At 47.3% G+C, this 17246-nt stretch overlaps 2 protein-coding genes across 9 annotated transcripts in view; one reads left to right on the top strand and one right to left on the bottom strand.

The window, feature by feature from the left end:
• Nucleotides 1-4795, top strand: part of HNRNPAB (heterogeneous nuclear ribonucleoprotein A/B) — a 30801-nt gene extending 26006 nt beyond the window's left edge. For 2 of the 8 annotated variants that reach the window (XM_086759283.1, XM_086759277.1), the window contains one exon: nt 4551-4795. The gene's annotated coding sequence lies outside the window, so the exon portion shown is untranslated. The other 6 variants (XM_086759280.1, XM_086759274.1, XM_086759281.1 and 3 more) reach the window with 3 other exon arrangements.
• The window catches only part of COL23A1 (collagen type XXIII alpha 1 chain), a 183170-nt gene continuing 167648 nt past the window's right edge, over nt 1725-17246 (bottom strand). Inside the window, exons 16-30 of the mRNA XM_086759245.1 lie at nt 17070-17132; nt 15626-15670; nt 15055-15132; nt 13452-13799; nt 12630-12674; nt 12062-12151; nt 11510-11723; nt 10879-10988; nt 9970-9996; nt 9465-9536; nt 9319-9372; nt 9025-9051; nt 8464-8517; nt 7733-7819; nt 1725-3790 (exon numbers count right to left, since the gene is read on the bottom strand). Coding sequence (XP_086615371.1) covers nt 3743-3790; nt 7733-7819; nt 8464-8517; nt 9025-9051; nt 9319-9372; nt 9465-9536; nt 9970-9996; nt 10879-10988; nt 11510-11723; nt 12062-12151; nt 12630-12674; nt 13452-13799; nt 15055-15132; nt 15626-15670; nt 17070-17132 — 1362 coding nt within the window. The 3' untranslated portion in view covers nt 1725-3742. The remainder of the gene's footprint in view (nt 3791-7732; nt 7820-8463; nt 8518-9024; nt 9052-9318; nt 9373-9464; nt 9537-9969; nt 9997-10878; nt 10989-11509; nt 11724-12061; nt 12152-12629; nt 12675-13451; nt 13800-15054; nt 15133-15625; nt 15671-17069; nt 17133-17246) is intronic.

Below are 17246 nucleotides of genomic sequence, written 5' to 3'. Positions count from 1 at the left end.
GTTTTGCAGGCCTGGCAGTGGTCACAGTTGATGCCTACAAGCACTGGATATTCCACAAGTTGAAGACGGAATACTGACTTGTTTACCTGAAGATAATAGGACTTCGGGGTATTTCCTCAGAGAAAATATAAATTTTAATATAATTTCATAAGCTTTGGAGGTTAGCTTGTCTTGTAGCTTCAGTGATATCAAACTTCTTCAAGTAGGAGCTAGATAGAAAGCTGTTTAGTTTTTGCCAGCGTATGTAAAACAAGACTTTTCTATCTGCATTGTAGATTGTTTGTGGACACTTCCAGATTCTTGTGCTTTCTGCAGTCATTCTAGGGACTGAACTCTCATTGATACCGACAGAGGTTCCATGAACAGGACACGTGCAGGATTTTGAGCGTAGAAGCCCACAGTGTGGTTTGGAGTAGTGAATTGCTTTTAGTTTGGAGATGACTGGGGGAGATGGGAAGAGCAACTGTGCATTAAGGGAACAATTACAGATCATCTTCCCGGTGACATCAATGAGAGATTTGCCTTCAACCTTCCACAGAAGAAGATTTTTAGCTTTAATTTGGGACAGTAAAGGGGTTTTTCAAAAGCACTAAAAGCCAGTAGGAGCTTGTTCAGCTGCTCCTTATGCCTTTAAAACCCCCTACACCAAAAGTGATAGCTAACAACATGATATGGAAGTAAATAAAATGCATTTTCATTGCTGTTTTGAGTTACATAATTCTTGTTTCTCGATTTGTTAGTTGATCTGAATGTACATGGATTTAATTTGCATAGCGACCAAGAAAATGGTCAGTAACTGGTAAAGATGCAAGGTACCGCAATTAAGCAAGCAGTGTGCAGGTGCAGACCCTAAGCAGCTAACAAAAACAAGTAACAAAAGTTCACTGCCTACAGCCATAAGCCTTCTGTGTCTGCATCTACCAAGCTAGACGGCCATTTCAGCAGTTACCAGCAGATGACAGATGCTCCCAGCTGACTAAAGGGATAAGCTCAAGGACACCTAGGACCCAGTCACAGATAAGAACTCAGACATCAGTCAAACGTCACCCTACCTCTGCATGGAGCACTGAGCATGTTCCTACTGTTCTTCAGAATATCAGAGCAAGAACCGCCTTAGCGCTAGGCCAGCTTGTGCAGGGCACATCGCCCCCGCACAGTCACATCCTTGTCTCGCAGCAGCTGCCATAAGAAATGCAGTGGATCAAGGATCTAACAGAGGGTTCAGATCTCTGTATTCTCTAAGATCAAGACCACAAAGAGTCCGTGCATCATCCGGTTTGGTACTGTGGTCAGGCTCTTAATTTCACCTAAGACTCCTACACAGAGCCTAGCAACTTGTATGGGGCTAAAGTATTTCCTCCAGAAATGTTCAATCAAAAAAGCATTAAAAGTGATGGGGGTTACATCACTGGTCTGGTTAGGATTAACCAGTGTCACCATTAAAAATCCATGTCTTACTTTATTTGATTTTGTGTAGCTTCAGCTTCCACTCATTGGATGGATATTTGTACATCTTTCTCTGTTCAATTTAAGAACTTGTTAATATAAAGTATCTCCTCCTTGTAAAAGTATCTGATTGCCTCTTGATCTTCATTGTAAGCTGAACAGACTTGTCTGTAAGCCTCCCTGAAATAATTGGTTATGGCTCTCTACTGCACAATCTCTGTTTTTCAAAACATTTTTAAAAAAGCAAACGGTTTGCAAATTTTTCACTTAATGCCATATGCAGATACAAAATCTTAATCCTCCTTTTATTCATTACCCTGCTCTACGTGGCAGGTGCCCGAGATGAGATAATTTAAAGAAAGAGACCAAAAAAGGAGAGAGAAGGAGGAGGACAAGAGGAGTGTGCAGAGTTACAGAGTTTACAATTAAAACCATGTGAACCAAGAAAAATCAAATGCAAATGAACCCTACAAGCCAACACAATTAAATACTCCAAACTCCAAGTTTTGGGAACCCCAACAGCAACATTATGTGCTCTGTTTAAGAAAAGACTTCAGCAGAACCCTCCCTGTCCTGCAGCTCTCTACGCTGAAAGTATTGCTAGGTTTTTGTGTTGTGAAATTTTGCAGTGGAGGTTTCTTGGGAAGTTTGGGTTCTGCAGTAACAAAGCGCTCACACATCTTTAGCCGCAGACCCCAGAACAGGACCCAGAGGTGCCTCCTCTTGAGATAAAAGGCTTTTCTTGGTGGTAGCAGAAGTATCCACAGGTAGTCAAGGTTGTTCTGTTCAGCCAAAGATTTGCTGTTTCCATCGTATCAGCAGCAGGTAGCAAAGAACGGAGCTTGGCTTTGTTTCCTCTGCAAAGTCCATCTCTTGTTTGACCGGATGGTATACAGCAGATTCTTTCATTTCTAGGGCTGCATCCTTTTTTTATTTTTTGTTTTCAGCCAGTTTTTTTTTTTCACCCTTTTAACGTGCATGTGCAATGCAAATACGGAGTTGAGAGCCAAATTAGGATGGGGATTTCTCCCTCCTTCATGCGATAAGGCACACGAGGCAACGCGCTGTCTCAGTACTGTTAGTTCAGGCAGCAACTTTAGCAGTGAGTACTGTTCATCCCAGCTGCTGGCATTGGCACTTTTATCAAATCCTGATGTTATCATGCGTATCGTACGGGTTTGGGAGCTTTACAATATTTTCAAAGTCCATAAATGACAGAATCCAGTATAAAAAAAGGTCAATATATTACTGTTCAAAGTTTTTTTTTTCCTTTTTTTATACAAAAATTAAAAAGATCCAAATATATCACATTATTTACATGTTGTGCTTCATGCTTAGAGATCACTGAAAAAGAACACACAGACAAAAATTTAAATCAAAGAGAAATGTTTCATTCATTACACTTACTAATCTTATTGTTAACATTATATGGACTGGCATTCAGATTTCTTTTAATATTAACAGTACATCTAAAGGACTTGCCACAGAATGAAAAACTTTTTATGTGCTGAGGGCGTGCTCACGTTCTACCTGAGGGTTTGCAGCCAGTTAGTAACTTGCTTGCTATTAACTCAAACTGCATCCGCATTCCACGTGTTTGAAACTGGGTTAGGGATTCCACTCAGCATCTGTGTCCTGCCCTCGTCAGAGAACGAGGCTACAGCACCCTCCTACCAGTCTGGATCAAACGCTCATCTTACTGGGGCCGCGTTCTCCTTGGCTGCCCTCAGCACTTCCAGCCCTGGCTGCTGGGGTGCGTTAGAAGGTACGAATCACCTGAGAGCCTGTCCCTGATTTACTGATTCAAGCACTGCAGCAACTTGGTGGTTGCGGATTGTAATTGCAGCGGCAGGAGGGTCTTTGTTTTGGCAGTAAATATTTTGTAACTCTGCAACAAAGAGACAGCCCGCTGTAAAAGCCGCAGCTGGAGTGTACGGGCTAAGGCACACGCGCGCATTTTGCAGAGCGGTGCAGTCCTTGCTTGAGTGGTTCCTAAACTGCCTGGGCCATAATAAAAGCCCAGCCTGAGCAAGCCTGAAAAAAAACCCACATTGCTGCCAACAATACTAACAGGAATGATTTTTCATGCTTAGGAAGTTTTTGGAGCAGCGTTCCTGCCACCAGTTACAGCGGTGGGGAACAAGACATGAAGCTAGCTGGAACCCTGCTCTCCCACAGCACGACAGCGTCTGCCAGCCATATAACCCCTTGTTAAAACATGTGCAGCGCTGCAAACAATCACCATGCAACAGACAAAATTTCTCAGGACCTGCTGAAGGATACACAATTATTATTATTACTGTACCTTATGCCAACATCCTGCTACTGGCAGTCCATCTGGTCCCTGCAAAATGGAATTTACGGATTTAGTTTCTGTTGACAGTGACTTAAGTGTCAGGCCCAAAAACTGAAGCTCAGTCCTCACGACAACACAAGGTTTAGCAGCACCGTTAATTACCATGCAAAACTCTTTTACTGTATATGCACAAAAATGAATCTGCAAGCAATGTCATCTGTGTGTCACGCATAACAATCGAATACACTCCAGGGTAAAAAAAAATAAATAAATAAAAAAAATTAAGGTAAATCTACACTTCCTCTTTCCTTCAAACAAAAAAGAAAAAATGAACAAAAAAATTAGGAACCACAGTTAATTAACTTTATAACCTGCTTTATAAGGTAGTGTTTTTTGCAGTCAGACATATTTCTGGAAAGCATGATGTGGCATTGTATTTTTTGTTAATATGTGCTTTTCAGTTTGGAGGCAGTGATGTAATTTTTTTTTTCCAGATGATATCCTAATTGTGTTAAATTCGATCCTGCAATACCTTAATTTCTTTAAGAAATCTTGAGTTGCTGAACTGATTGAAATAGGATGAGTTGTGGACTATGCAAAGGGAGTGAAAATATATGGTTTTTTTCTGATGGAGACACAAGAAACATACAGCAATCAGCCAGAAGAGCTTACTTCCCAGGAGGAAAACCCTGCAAAGGAAGGAGCCTCTTAGAAGAGGAATGGACTGCTGTATGACCAACTCTTTCAAGATACTTTAGAAGAAATAGCTGACCTCAGCTGCCTTTTCTGATGCTGGATTTTTTTTAAGGCTCTTGGATCTCTGATTGCGTGAAGTTCTGCATGTCGAGCTACAGAGAGCACACATGCGCTGACCCTTCCCTCAGAGCCACCTCCAGATTACCCCGGGGTGGGAAGCCACGAGGCTGCAAATACAGGTCAAAATGCATTTTTACATTTTTTTACTGTAAATGTCAGTCATCACATTTTTTGTATTCTGTATTGATTTTATATGTAAAATAGCCTATGCCCAATAAAACAGATGCAGTGAAGTAAGGTTACTCTCTCCAGCTACTCATAGTGTAACAGGTCAAGTTGTTTCCACATGCTTTCCTACAACGTTAGTTAGGGAACATACACTTTTTCTGCTGATACCAGTCAATATTTTGGTCATTGACTATTCATTTAAAAAAAAAAAAAAATATATATATATATATAAGTACAACTTGTAGGTTTGCCAGAGTTGTCTGGGGGAGAAGGGTAAGGGGGACAAGGCGCAGAGCAGTTGTGTGACCTGGAAAGATCCTGATCTGCTGTTAAAGCACATCCTGAGCTTTTTTTTTCTTCCCATGCACTCAAAATACATTGGCCATCATGAAACTCCACACCTTTCTACCATTAGTTCATTCAAGTGACTCCAGAATGACTTGTCAACTTAAAAAGAGCGCTGCAGCCTGCATGTAAGGCTCCTGTGCATGCTCCTGGACTGAAAGCCATTGCCAAGAACCCAGCAAGCCTCCACTGCACAGTGGGGTGGAGAATGAAGACAACACTCCGGGCCAACATGCAACTAACCCTCACGTACATAAGTGAGCAGATGTGCAAGTCTTTACTAGCAAGTTACGTAGTAGTTATGTATTGGAGAAACCACCTATTGCAGTTTACAACACCTTCAGTACAGATCGGTCTTGTGTTTTCTGTGTGGTTAAGATGGGAGATACTTGGCCAACGTAACAGCTCTGGGGAGTAAATGCGAAGAGCTGAAGCAGGCCTGCTGCTAGTAATTGGTTTGACACATCTGAAAGCAATTGGAGTTTTGAAAGAGAGACAGCTTACTGCCCTTTTGTTTCTCTGCAAACAACTGCAAATCATCTTAACATGCAGCATTTTCTATGGTTAAAAAATGAAAATAAAACAATGTCCTCTTTTGGCTAGCGCTGCAGAGCCCTTTTGGGGAGCAGAGCACAAACCTTCCTGCACAACCGCTGGGCTTCAACCTGAGCTCTGCGGGGCAGAGCTGCGTGCCCACGCAGCAAATGCCCAGAGCGCCAGTGAGCCGCGCTACGCAGAACCGGCTGTTCCTTTGAGGAAAGCTTTTCAAAACCCAGCGGGGAACCGGACTCGCAGGGCTACAGCAGCACGGGCATGAGGGGAACCAAACTGGCCCAAGAAGTGCTGAGAAAAACCACAACTAACTTTTAGCATCTGTATCGTAAAGGGGCGAGCATCCCCTACGTGATCTCCCGTTGCTAACGCTCCTTATCTAAAGCCATTTTAACTGGGAGGAAGAAGGCACAACACATTGGCATCTTTCCCTGAATGCCAAACTGAAACATCTCGTTCCAGCTGTGCTGCCTTGTGTCCTTCCTCTCCCTGGAGGGATTCGCTCCTCGGGACAGGGCTTGGCCACAGCAGAACCACACACAAGCCATGCAAGGAAGAAAGAGAGCAGATACTGTACCAGAGGGCAGGGCACGCTCACCCCATCCAGCCCTGGTAAACCTGGGTCCCTTTTGCTGCCTGTAATGCTACGATCTCCCTGTTTGAAAAAATAACTGCTTGTTGAGAATGATAAAGGACACGGGAGTTACTCAAATGGACACTTGTGTTTTGGCAGAGGAGGATGGGTCCAGAACTTCACACCTCCATTTCTGATGACACTGCAAGTCAGGGGGAAAAAAAAAATAAAAATCTCATTTTCTACAGAGTGGGTTTATGGTAGGGAATTCACAGGCATGTACAGCATGTCATCTGGGAAAGATCTTCTGTACACAAACCAGAGATTCACATTTGTAACAGCACAGTGAAAAAGATGAAGGTTAAACCATCCAGTATGTTGAGGGAGGAAAGGTGATCCATCAGAAATGAAATAATTAATTGCAGTTCACATTCAATCTCCAAGCAAAATAAAGTATATTGACTGAAGGAGCTTTTTGCTGGTGTAGAGGAGCTTTACCACAGCTGATTGTCAGAGCTGTGCCAGCGGGGTGAGAAAAGTCACACATTGAGAAAAGAAACAGGTTTTTTGGAGCCTGCTGGAGCAGGTACCTGGCTAGTTAGGGACAGCTGAACTAGGGGCTAGTGGCTACATTTAAGTAGTTTTAGTCCAACAGTTGATACAAATCACTCTCATCCTGCAGCCTCAAAGCATTTTAGGGAGGGGATCTCTCTGGCTTTAGTCTTATATGAAAAATACTAAAGAAAAAGACGCAAAATTTACCAGGCCAAACCAGTGCAGATTTGTTTTTTTTTCTGGGCCCCACCAAAGGAATGAGAGGTTCTGGAAGTGGACTTGGGAGATCCACCTTCCTCACGCTCAGACACCCAGGAGGTTTCCTGGAAAGCGTCTGTGCACACGCGGCATGGCGTTGGCGCAGGATGTGTCTGAGAAGGGACAGACCTGAGCCACGAGCTGCTCTCAGGCAGAGAAGCACAGGGAGGTCTCTTCTCCCAGAGGCAGCCCTGGGAGCTCCAGCTCATAGGTTTGGCCGTACTAGGACGCTATCGGCTCCATCTGACCCGCTTCCCCACGTGGGAGAGCTCGAGCCGGCCTCATCCCTCGCTTGGTTTGTGGAGATGAAGGGATGGAGCTGACCTTGATTTCAAAACAGCCTCCCATCCACTGCGCTGAGTTCAAACGTACCCAAAATCCAGGCCGGCAGCTTCACCAGGCCACGCTGTCTCCCTAAGAGCCTCACCGAAGCCCATTGTTCCCCACTGCAATAAGAAGGTCTTTACACAAAGATTCTTTATTTTTACTGCTGTGGCTTGCTCCCATCTGGCCAGTGAGGAGCCCTTACAGCGAGCAGTGAACTTCCAGCAGTGCAGATGAAACAAACCATTAAGAAAAAGTGAGAAAACAATAACCATCTGCTCTGATTTACTGCGAAATAAAGAACTACCAAACCCTCCCTCCCTTTCCCTGGCTGCAAAGCCGCGTCCCGTCTCAGTCCTGGCAATGTATGCTTAGGAGGAGTGAAATAAGAGACGTACCACGGGACAAGGCTGATCCAGTCCAGGAGGGCCCGGTTCCCCCTTCTGCCCTTTGGCTCCTTTTCTCCCCGGTATTCCTCGCTCGCCCTGTTGACGCATCAGGAAAACGTCAGGAACACGAGGGGAAAAGCCTCGGCTTTAACTCGCACAGCGTTCCCAGAGTCCCACACCTCCCCCGGAGCAGGGACATTTGCACTAGCGTAACCTCAACTGAGTAATTAAATATCTCTGAAAATCTTAAATTAAAGGTGGCTGGAGATATTTTAATAGATAATTTTATAATGAAATAGCTAAGTGACCGGTTCCTGCTGGAAACCAGGTTGGTATCTGACAGCGGGAGCACCAGCTTCCAGCCACTGCCCTGTGCTCAGCCGGGCACCTTTTATTTAAGGATGCCCGTAACAAAACCTTTGTTTTGGATCTATTTTTAAGGTCTATAAACCAAAACCAGGGAATTCTTCACAGCACTGAGCCGTCAGGCTGCTCCAGCTCCCCACAGTGGCGGTGCCGGGACAGGCTTGCAGAAAGCGCTTCCGAGTGGGTAGGAGTTAACTCCGTGTCCTGCCCTGTACTGGAGTGACACAAATACCCATGCCACAGAACAGGCCTTACAGCAGTGACCCAAAAGGATGGGGAGGGAACCAGCACCCATCACTGCTTGCCAAAAAGGGCGGCGGCCAGTCCTGCCCCCACCCCACGAGCATCTCCACAGCCATAACCCCCTCACTCACCTTCTCGCCTCTTTCACTCCTTTCTCCTTTCTCTCCTCTGAGACCTGGGAATCCCTATCATGACAATTTTTAAGGGGGGGGGGGGGGGAAGAGGGTTGTAAGTTCAGTATGTGAACGTCCCGGCATCTCAGTTCAATGTAAGCAATCTCCAGCAATCAACCCATCCTCCCATGGTGAAGAATACGACATTTTCTCCCTCGTTCACTTGGTATCTTGGCAATTTCTTGGGAAAGCTAGGGCTTTACACCATACCCCAGTAACATTACATCTGTCGGAGATCTTCCTTTCACTGAAGCCAATACAAATATTCCCAACTGGAAGGGGAAACCCCCACGGCATCATTAGCTGAGCAGTTAACCACCGTGCAGTGGAAGTGGTCCGACAACTGGCCTGGATTAAGCCCTTCCCTACAGACGTTGTTCTGCAGGCACCGTGTTTAAGGGACAGTAGTCTATATACAGCGTTAGCTATGTATTTTTCCAACAATCTCAAGCAATTTGATGGTCTTTACACGTATGTTGTTCATGTTTGCACACATCAATTCACGTTTTCCATACTCACATCCAATCCTGGCTCCCCCGGCTTTCCCTGCAGTTGTAAAAATAAAAATTACGACATGCCGTACTGAGTTTGGTGTTGCAAACTTATCTCCAGTTGGTGAAATACTACGCTCGCGACAGCACGAGCTCGCCCAACAGCCCCCAGGGCTCGAGGGGAGCCCCTCGCCACGCAGCGGGACAGTGCCGGCCAGCCTGGCTCTGCGGCTCTGGCTGGACCCCCACGGCAGGATTTTACAGCCCCTGTTTTAGGATTACACCACAACGTCAACCGCTCTTTTCCCACACCAGTGATTACCTTCTCGCCTTTGGTACCGGGTAAACCGATGAGCCCTGGAGCGCCGGGGAGACCCTTCAGAAAAAAAAGAAACAAGGCGTTGGGACAGCTGCTCTAAGGCAGGGTTCTGTCCACGGCCAGAAACGAGATATGGGAAAACAACTCACAGCAGGTCCCGGCTCGCCGTGCTGCCCCTTCTCACCGCTGTTGCCTTTTTCTCCCTTTGCACCGTCCAAGCCCTGCAGAAATGAAATGGCATCAACCAAGAAAACCTGGCAGCTCTTCCGGGACAGCCAGACCGCGCATCCTCCGCCTCCTCCCACATCTCTGGGATGCTCGTACCCGCGCTGCCATTAACATTTTCTTCTTGACGGCACCATGTAAGAAAGAGTTGAAAATACAGGTTTAAGCCTGTGAGTGTGTAAACCCTGACTTGCATGTGCCGCTGGCCCTCAGAACTCCGTGCTGGAGGAGGATTTAAGATAGTAAATGTATTTAGAACGAAAACCGGCTTGTTTTCCAAAACGCCAACTGCTCAACAGCACAACCAAGGGATGTGTTGTCAAACAGTGACAAAAAAATCAGTCCCTGGAGCTGACAGGCCTTTGTGAGCCTGTCAATAATGCACTGGCAGCCAGGAAACAGTGGGTGACATTTAATTTGTTGACTTACTTTAGGGCCCTGGATTCCTGGAGGACCCTGTGGGAAAGACAATGGTGCATTTGAAAAAAAGAGAATTTAAGAACAAACCCCAGAGATTGCTCCTCAAACCATTTCTTGCTCAAATTATGGGCTGACAATGGCCAAATACTTCTTTTCAAGACAGGTGGCAGTTTATTTGGTTCTCCGATGTCAAATCGGGGGGAAAAGGAACTGAAAAGGACCACTTTGCGTACCGTGCAACAATACAGCTCTGCAACACGAGCTTTGGGGAGCAAGCGCTGGAAGAGCTTTGCTGAAATAAGTGGCAGCAGAAGGTCCGGAGGGTGACACCCTGCCACCATGGCCCTCCGAGCCTGGGCAGGGCTGGGGACACCTCCCAGGTTATGAATGCTGTGTTTTGAAGCGGTTTCTCAAGGCATATCTTGGACACTTCGGAACCATCCTGACGCCCTTCACAGCTCCTCAGCCTTTTGGAGCATTGTAAGGCACCAAACACCTTACACATCTCCATCAAAAATGCTCCGCGTGTTCATCACCACCGGCTTCCTCTCCCAAAACTTAACAACTCGGGCAAATTTTAAGGCCAGGCTGGATGGGGCTCCGAGCACCTGACCTGGCTGGAGATGTCCCTGCTCCTGGCAGGGGGGTTGGACTGGATGGGCTTTGAAGGTCCCTTCCAATCCAAACCATTCTGTGATAAGATGTCCCACAAACACTGATGTACTTTCCTAAATCAGGTGCTTCCATCTCTCTGAAGACAGCACCCGGTGCTGTAGCTCTTCCCCAGTTTTTTTTCCCCAGGCTCACAGCAGCCCACAACGATTAAACAGAGCGAGCCACCCTTGTCTGTAACTCATCACATGCAATAACAAATCTGCAGCAATGCTCAGCTGCATGAGCTGCTTTCTGGAGTCCTACCATAGGGCCGGGTAATCCGGGGGGTCCGGGCTCGGGTATGATCTGCAGGAGGGAATTAAACAGCAGGTTAACGGGGCTGGGCACAGAGGGAATCACTTTGGGAATGGAAACTTCGCACGGCCCAAAGTCATTATTTAATGCCCTCTGATTTAATGGCTTTAATCAAAACATCTGCTAACCAAAGCATTGCTTATAGGATTTATAGATAAATGAATCTCAATAAGCACGTGAATCAAGTTAGGCTCTGAAATGAGAGGCGTGGCTCGTGCTGCTCACTGTACTTGCCAGTTGCAATACGGATGCAAGGGAAAATGATGCAATTTTCTGCACAGGCTGGAGGAAACCAGCCTCTTGATTTAAAAAAAAAAAAAAAAACCAAAAAAAACCAAAATTAAAGCTCTTATGTCATTAATAAGAAACTAATAAAACTCACCACTTCTTTTTAAGCAAAAAGCGTGAATAAGAAAAAAAAAAAAGATGCAGAAATCCTAGAAAACTGCAACAAGCCCAGTACGTTTTTAGAACTAAACCTAACTGTAACAGCAGCATCCAATATCTCAGCCGTCAATGCAAAATCTAAAGTAACTTTGTGGTGCTGACTGCACAAATCCCTAACCAATAAACCCTGTTTAGAGGCATCTGAAAATTCTTGTAGAAAGCTCCACTGATGGAGGACAGAGAAAATGGGCACAGGACCAGTGGCTCCAGCCTGCACACCCCCAATTAGCCGGACCCTGTGTCGTGGAAGAGGCTTTGTGTTGCCAGGATCTTACGTGATTATTCTGCAAGCATGGTGACCCAGTGTCTCCTTTTTCTCCTTTGTCTCCTTTTGGCCCTTCTGCTCCCTAAAAAAAAATAAAAATGTAATGCTGATGTGGTGCATCTTACAGAAAAGCAAAAATAAGAGAAAAATACATTTATCTTCCCCTAAACTCCAGCCTTGGCTCAAACAAAGCTCAGGTTCATCCCCAGAGGACTCTGAGAAAAGATTTTTCTGCTCCTTGCTTACATCACCTTCTGAATAAGCCGCTATCATCATCCTTAGCAAAGAAAATACAGAGTAACACGGTGTGGACAGGCCACTGTTTAAATCAGCAAACCCAGTCATATTCCGAGCGATTCCAGAAATCAATACACTGAGGAGCCAAGCGGCGGACGTACAGGAACAGACAGAGCGACGTACCGGCGGGCCCGCCAAGCCCATTTCTCCCGTCTCTCCTTTCTGTCCTGTGATCCCCGCGCTGCCCTGGTCACCCTTGGCTCCTTTGGGACCCTGGAAGTTTACAGAAAACAAATTGCTTAGGAGAAAAAACATCCCCCCAACAGCCACTTCTGCCTTTCTGCTGTTTATTTCCATATCACAGCTCAAACTCACAAAAACCTATTTTACCATTAAAACCGACATACGCCACTTTTGCAGGCGCAGCAGAATTTGGCCGGGCCGTAGCGGGGATTGCAGCCATTTAGGGGTGGGAAGGTTTACGACAGAATTTGAGATAGCGTCTGAGGAAGCCCTGGTGAAAGGAGCCCCTTTCGCTCGGCAGACGTGGCCACGAGCAGCATCTGCGTGTGGGGCTGTCGGCAATAGGCGGTTAGTTCAAGGAGGTGCAGCTCAACGTCATGGGGCAGAGTTTGCTCCCAGCAGGCTGAGATTTGCTCTTCACAGCGACAGCTCTCACGAACACACGAGTAAACTCCTCTTGAACTCAGCTCCTGCAAGGTCTCCCTCGATCCAGCCGTGCCCCACTCACCTTTTCACCATCCAGTCCAGGCGGACCTGGCAAGCCCAGCTCTCCCTGAAACGACACAAAGAAAGGAGAGCCCACGGTAAATTAAATCAGGAAGGCATTTTCCAAGGAACGAGTTATTCACATGTATCAACCGTTGCGGTTATGGGTTGCCACTGCCAGGCTCAGAGGCAGCAGCGAGGAGGTTTCGGTGATGTGCCAGCATTACCGGCTCATCCCGATTTGGATAACACAGAGACCTTGTGAAGCACCAAATCCTGCCCCATCCCGTTCTTCTGAGAGGTGCTTTACTGCAAATTAAATTCTTTCTTTTTAAAGAAACTACAGCTGTCTGTAGGTTACTGGCCATTACTGGTGGAACGGGAGGACAGCGCAGTCCCACTCGGACACAGCGCTGGGGCAGTCAGCGGCACAGGGTGGGTGGGATGGAGGGCGGCTGGGCACAGCCTTTGGAGCCACCAGCCCCTCCTCACAACTGCTTCTCCCGTTTACCTCTGCCTCCCGTCACAGGCAACGAGGAATCCTGGAGGGACCGGGATTTCACCAGTCAGGTGTAGGACCGGGAGTGAATTCGTTTCTGGGACAGCAGCCTCTGGAAGAGGCTAGAGACCAGAGACAGGTCAACAAAACTTTGGCTTTTGTGTCAAAACCTCCTTTTTCAGCCAGAGGAAGGGGTAAATAGCATTTCCTTTACCACACAGCCTCCAGTTCCACAGGCAGCATCACCTGCCTTCTTTCGGCTTGGGAGACACTTGCCACATGGAGAGCCGCTAACGACCGCGTCGCTCAAGGAAACATTGACTGCGCGGCAGAGGTGGGGCTCACCTTGGGACCTGGAGCGCCTTGGGGGCCCGGTGGCCCTGGGGGACCCGGCGAACCCTGAAACACAGCAAACAAACCGGGCGTGAGCCCGACTGATGGGAACATGGCACGCTGTCCCTGCGCTGCCAGGGATGAGCCGGGAGCAGCTCCGAGCTGTGACCTACAGCCGACGCTCGTGTGAGCGGGGCTGCCCAGACGCCACAATGAGCACAACCACTGCAAAGCGAGCGCCTCTCTGGCACAGGGGATGTTCATGCAAAAGAAACCACAGCCGGGTGTACACGCGCAGCAGTATGTGTGTTTAAGAGGCAGAACACCTTTAGCCAGAGGTGCAGCCCCCAGTTTGGGCTCCTCTTTTCACATTCTCTCCTCTCCAGCCAGCTGGGCTGGGGAGAAGGATCCTGATGGAAACAGTGACAACTGGCCAGGGAGGTGCAATTAAAGAGGGGAAACGAAGGAGTCTGTGGGAGCACGAACAGCAGGAAAACCTTGCACACTTAAATAAGCTGGTTTCCAGGACGTTGCTGGCTGCGGAGACCATGAGATGAACAAATCTCTTGCAACGTGCAAATTACCGCAAACAGCAGAACTCATGAAAACCAAACCACAAGTGAAAACCAAAACAGCATCACACTCCCAAGCGCCTCTTCCATGGCTGCATACCCAACTTCTGTTACATCGAGTCACCCTGGGAGCCGTGTAAAGCCACCTCTTTCCAAAGCTCTGTCCATGAGACAGATCAGCGCGCCAACACTGAAAACGGCTAACGAGCAGGAAAACGGCAAAATTAGCGTGAGGTTCAGTGCCATGCCCCCTGGCAAGCTCCGCATGCAGCACACGGAGAGGGCCTGGGCCCAGCAGATGAAGTCTCCAGACATTTGGTGGAGCCTCTCCACCACCACTGCACTCCACAAACTCCACTCCCAAAGCTGCATGCCGTGCAGGGTAATTACCATCACTTTGTGTATCCCTGCAGCCTGTTATAAAACAATTAGGATGGTTCTCAAATATGTCTGTAATTAAATATTTATTCTATTTGTCTTCTTTCATCTTAACGAAAACAGCCGGGTGCTGCTGGGTCGGGCAGGTTAGGGCTCGGGCACCGTTTCCCTTCCTCCTGCAGCCTGACCACTGCTTGCAGAGAAAACCGCTCCAGACGACGCGCAGCGAAAACAGCGGCTCCGGCACCGTGCTGCGGTGTGGCAGGGGAATAACACCCTGCAGCAGCAGCAGTTAAGCTGTAATTTGGCTGAAAACACTCATTGCATCAGGCACTTATACGTCATGGGGTGTGTTGGGTTGCTTTTCCCTGCAGAATGTTAACGTGCATCCCACATCCTCATCCCACCAGCCTGGTACCCCGCCTGAGTTCACAGCCTTGAGTTTTGCCACCGTTTTTGCTGATCCATCCTAAACATCCTCAGCCCCCACGTGCAATAAGCTCTTCCCTCCCGTCCAAGCTCTGTGCTGAGGCTGAGATCTCGGGAAGGAGAGGTAGGACAGGGACAGACAGGGTGCCACAACATCCCTGTGGCAGAGCTCAGCAGTTTTTCAGCCCCTTCCCGTTAACCCACAGGAATCGGCTCGGCCTCGGCGTGGGGCTTACCTTGAGCGCGTCCAGGATTCGGCCGTCGTAGTCGATCACTACGGTGTCACCCTGTTCCCCTTTCAGACCTGGAGGACCCTGCGACCAGTGACAAATCCTATTTAGTTTTTGCAGCATCTGAGAAGCAGGTGGTACGAAAGCAAAGACCTGACACCCAGGTGTTTGGGGATTATCACCTTACAAACACCATCGATTTAATCAATTCCTCGTCTGTCGGCTGTAACTGCCATCCAACCAAACCTCTGAAGGGCGTACATTTGTGTAACTGAGAAGTGCATAGATTACCCCTATCCACAGCTCCCCTCTTGCAAAAAAAAAAAAAAAAAAAAAAAAAAGGTCACAGGATAGTGACAATGATAAGAAAATGGGATTTGACTGCATTTCCCAGAGCGGTGTCTGGTACCTACATAATGATTTGTGTAAACGTGACCACCGCTGTTTTTTAGCGCTGAACCGATCCTGAAGCCATTCAGCCACATAATAAGCAGAAAGAGGTGGTGGGGAGCAGCTCAGGTGGAGACAAATACACCGCTCCAAACTGAAAAAAAACCAAAACCCTGAACGTCCGTACCCGGGGTCCGATAGAGCCGATTCCTCCCTTCTCACCAGGTTCACCCTGAAAATCAAAATCACATTTTTGGTTCAAAGAAACCAAGGAAAAGATAGGATATTTATCATAAAAGTACTGTAACTGCACGAGATGCCAAGGTATGGTTTAGATTAAGAAAAAGTACAGCACCAACAAGGAACCGCTTCTCCTAGCAAAAAAAAAAAAAAAAAAAAAAAAAAAAATTGATTTGACTTCAGAGCAAATGTATTTTGCAAGAAATAACGTTTGTGTGAGCAAGCTGACAGTGAGAAAACGTTTCGTCACAGAGGGAGCAGAGCAGCGCGCTTGGGCCGAGCTCCGGTGACGGCGGTGTGCCGCTTCGCTCCCCGGCCCCGCTCTCTGCGCCCAGCCTGCCGGGCTCCGGCTCCTCGTACTGGTTTCGCATGGCGCTCTCTTGGCTGAATTTCAGGTGTGGAAGGTTTCACCCGACATGTTTAAACCGTTTTCAAGGGCGACTTTAAGGAAAAGGGCTGTGCCAAGTTTTTCCATTTTTCCCCCCCTCTTTCCCCTCTCCCCTTTTTTCCTCCTTCTTTTTGTATTTTTGAAAGTTGGGAAGTTTTAGAAAGCTGTAGCACTCTCACAGCAGTGACCTGAAATTCAGTTCAGCATTCAAAAAAAATGTACCTTTTGCCATACCCATGAAAATCCATTCACTGGTCAGATTAAAGCCCTCAAAAAAAGTCAAAAACTGTATCAACGCAAAAACTCTCCACGGGAAAACTCAATTCAGGAGATGCCAGGGGGAACAAACCGGCACTGCTACTATGCTTTTTCAAAAACAAACAAACAAACAAACCAACCACAAAAAAAACCCAAACCACCCCAAAATTAAAAAAAAAGGGCTAAGGGTCACCCAAGCCCATGTTTCTTCATCATATACAGTTTCCTGCCCAACAAGGAGCCCCAGCCTAGGGGGGGACTGGATACAGATCCCACTAAATAAAAAGCAGCTGAGGGGGGAAATACCAGCCCGTGACGGCTGTCGGGGTCTCATCATCACCACTTAACACGTCACGGCTGTCTCACTGCAGTTCTTGGCAGTTACGAAGGGCAGGGGAACAGGACGGCACGTAAGCGCTCTGCGCTTTGAAGCAAGACTGCAGCCATCGATACGTGGGATCAAAATGCGATCAGGGGTTTGGCTGGCTTGGGAAAAAAGAGCCAATTCAATGAAAAACACGCAGGGAGATGATTTTAAAAACGCTCATACTGATCTCTGCTTGAATCCAGCTTTCATTAAATCACCAGGAAAAGGTGAAATACTTCTTAACATCTCCCTGTTTTGTTTCAATTTGGGCATTTTACGAGCCTTTTAGAAGGCAAAGGCTTAAAACACCTCCTCAGCTGAAAGCCTCCGCCTCAGCAGCGCTGTGCCCAGCTTCCCAGCTCGTGGTCCGGTATTTACCTTTGGTCCCGGCAAGCCGTCGGTGCCGTTCTCTCCTCTGGGACCCTCGCTTCCTTTTTCTCCCTGAAAACAAGACAAACTGTACGCGTAGGATAGGACGCAGGTTTCTTCAGGTTAGAGCTTTCTTGCTTTATCTTTTCTCTTACGTACATGACAGAGCAAAGCTCATCACTGAGC

Source organism: Chlamydotis macqueenii, chromosome 14, assembly GCF_036417535.1.
Source record: "Chlamydotis macqueenii isolate bChlMac1 chromosome 14, bChlMac1.mat, whole genome shotgun sequence".
NCBI lineage: Eukaryota > Metazoa > Chordata > Aves > Otidiformes > Otididae > Chlamydotis > Chlamydotis macqueenii.
The sequence above is the reverse complement of the archived record's forward strand: the minus strand, read 5'-3'. Positions and strand labels throughout refer to the sequence as shown.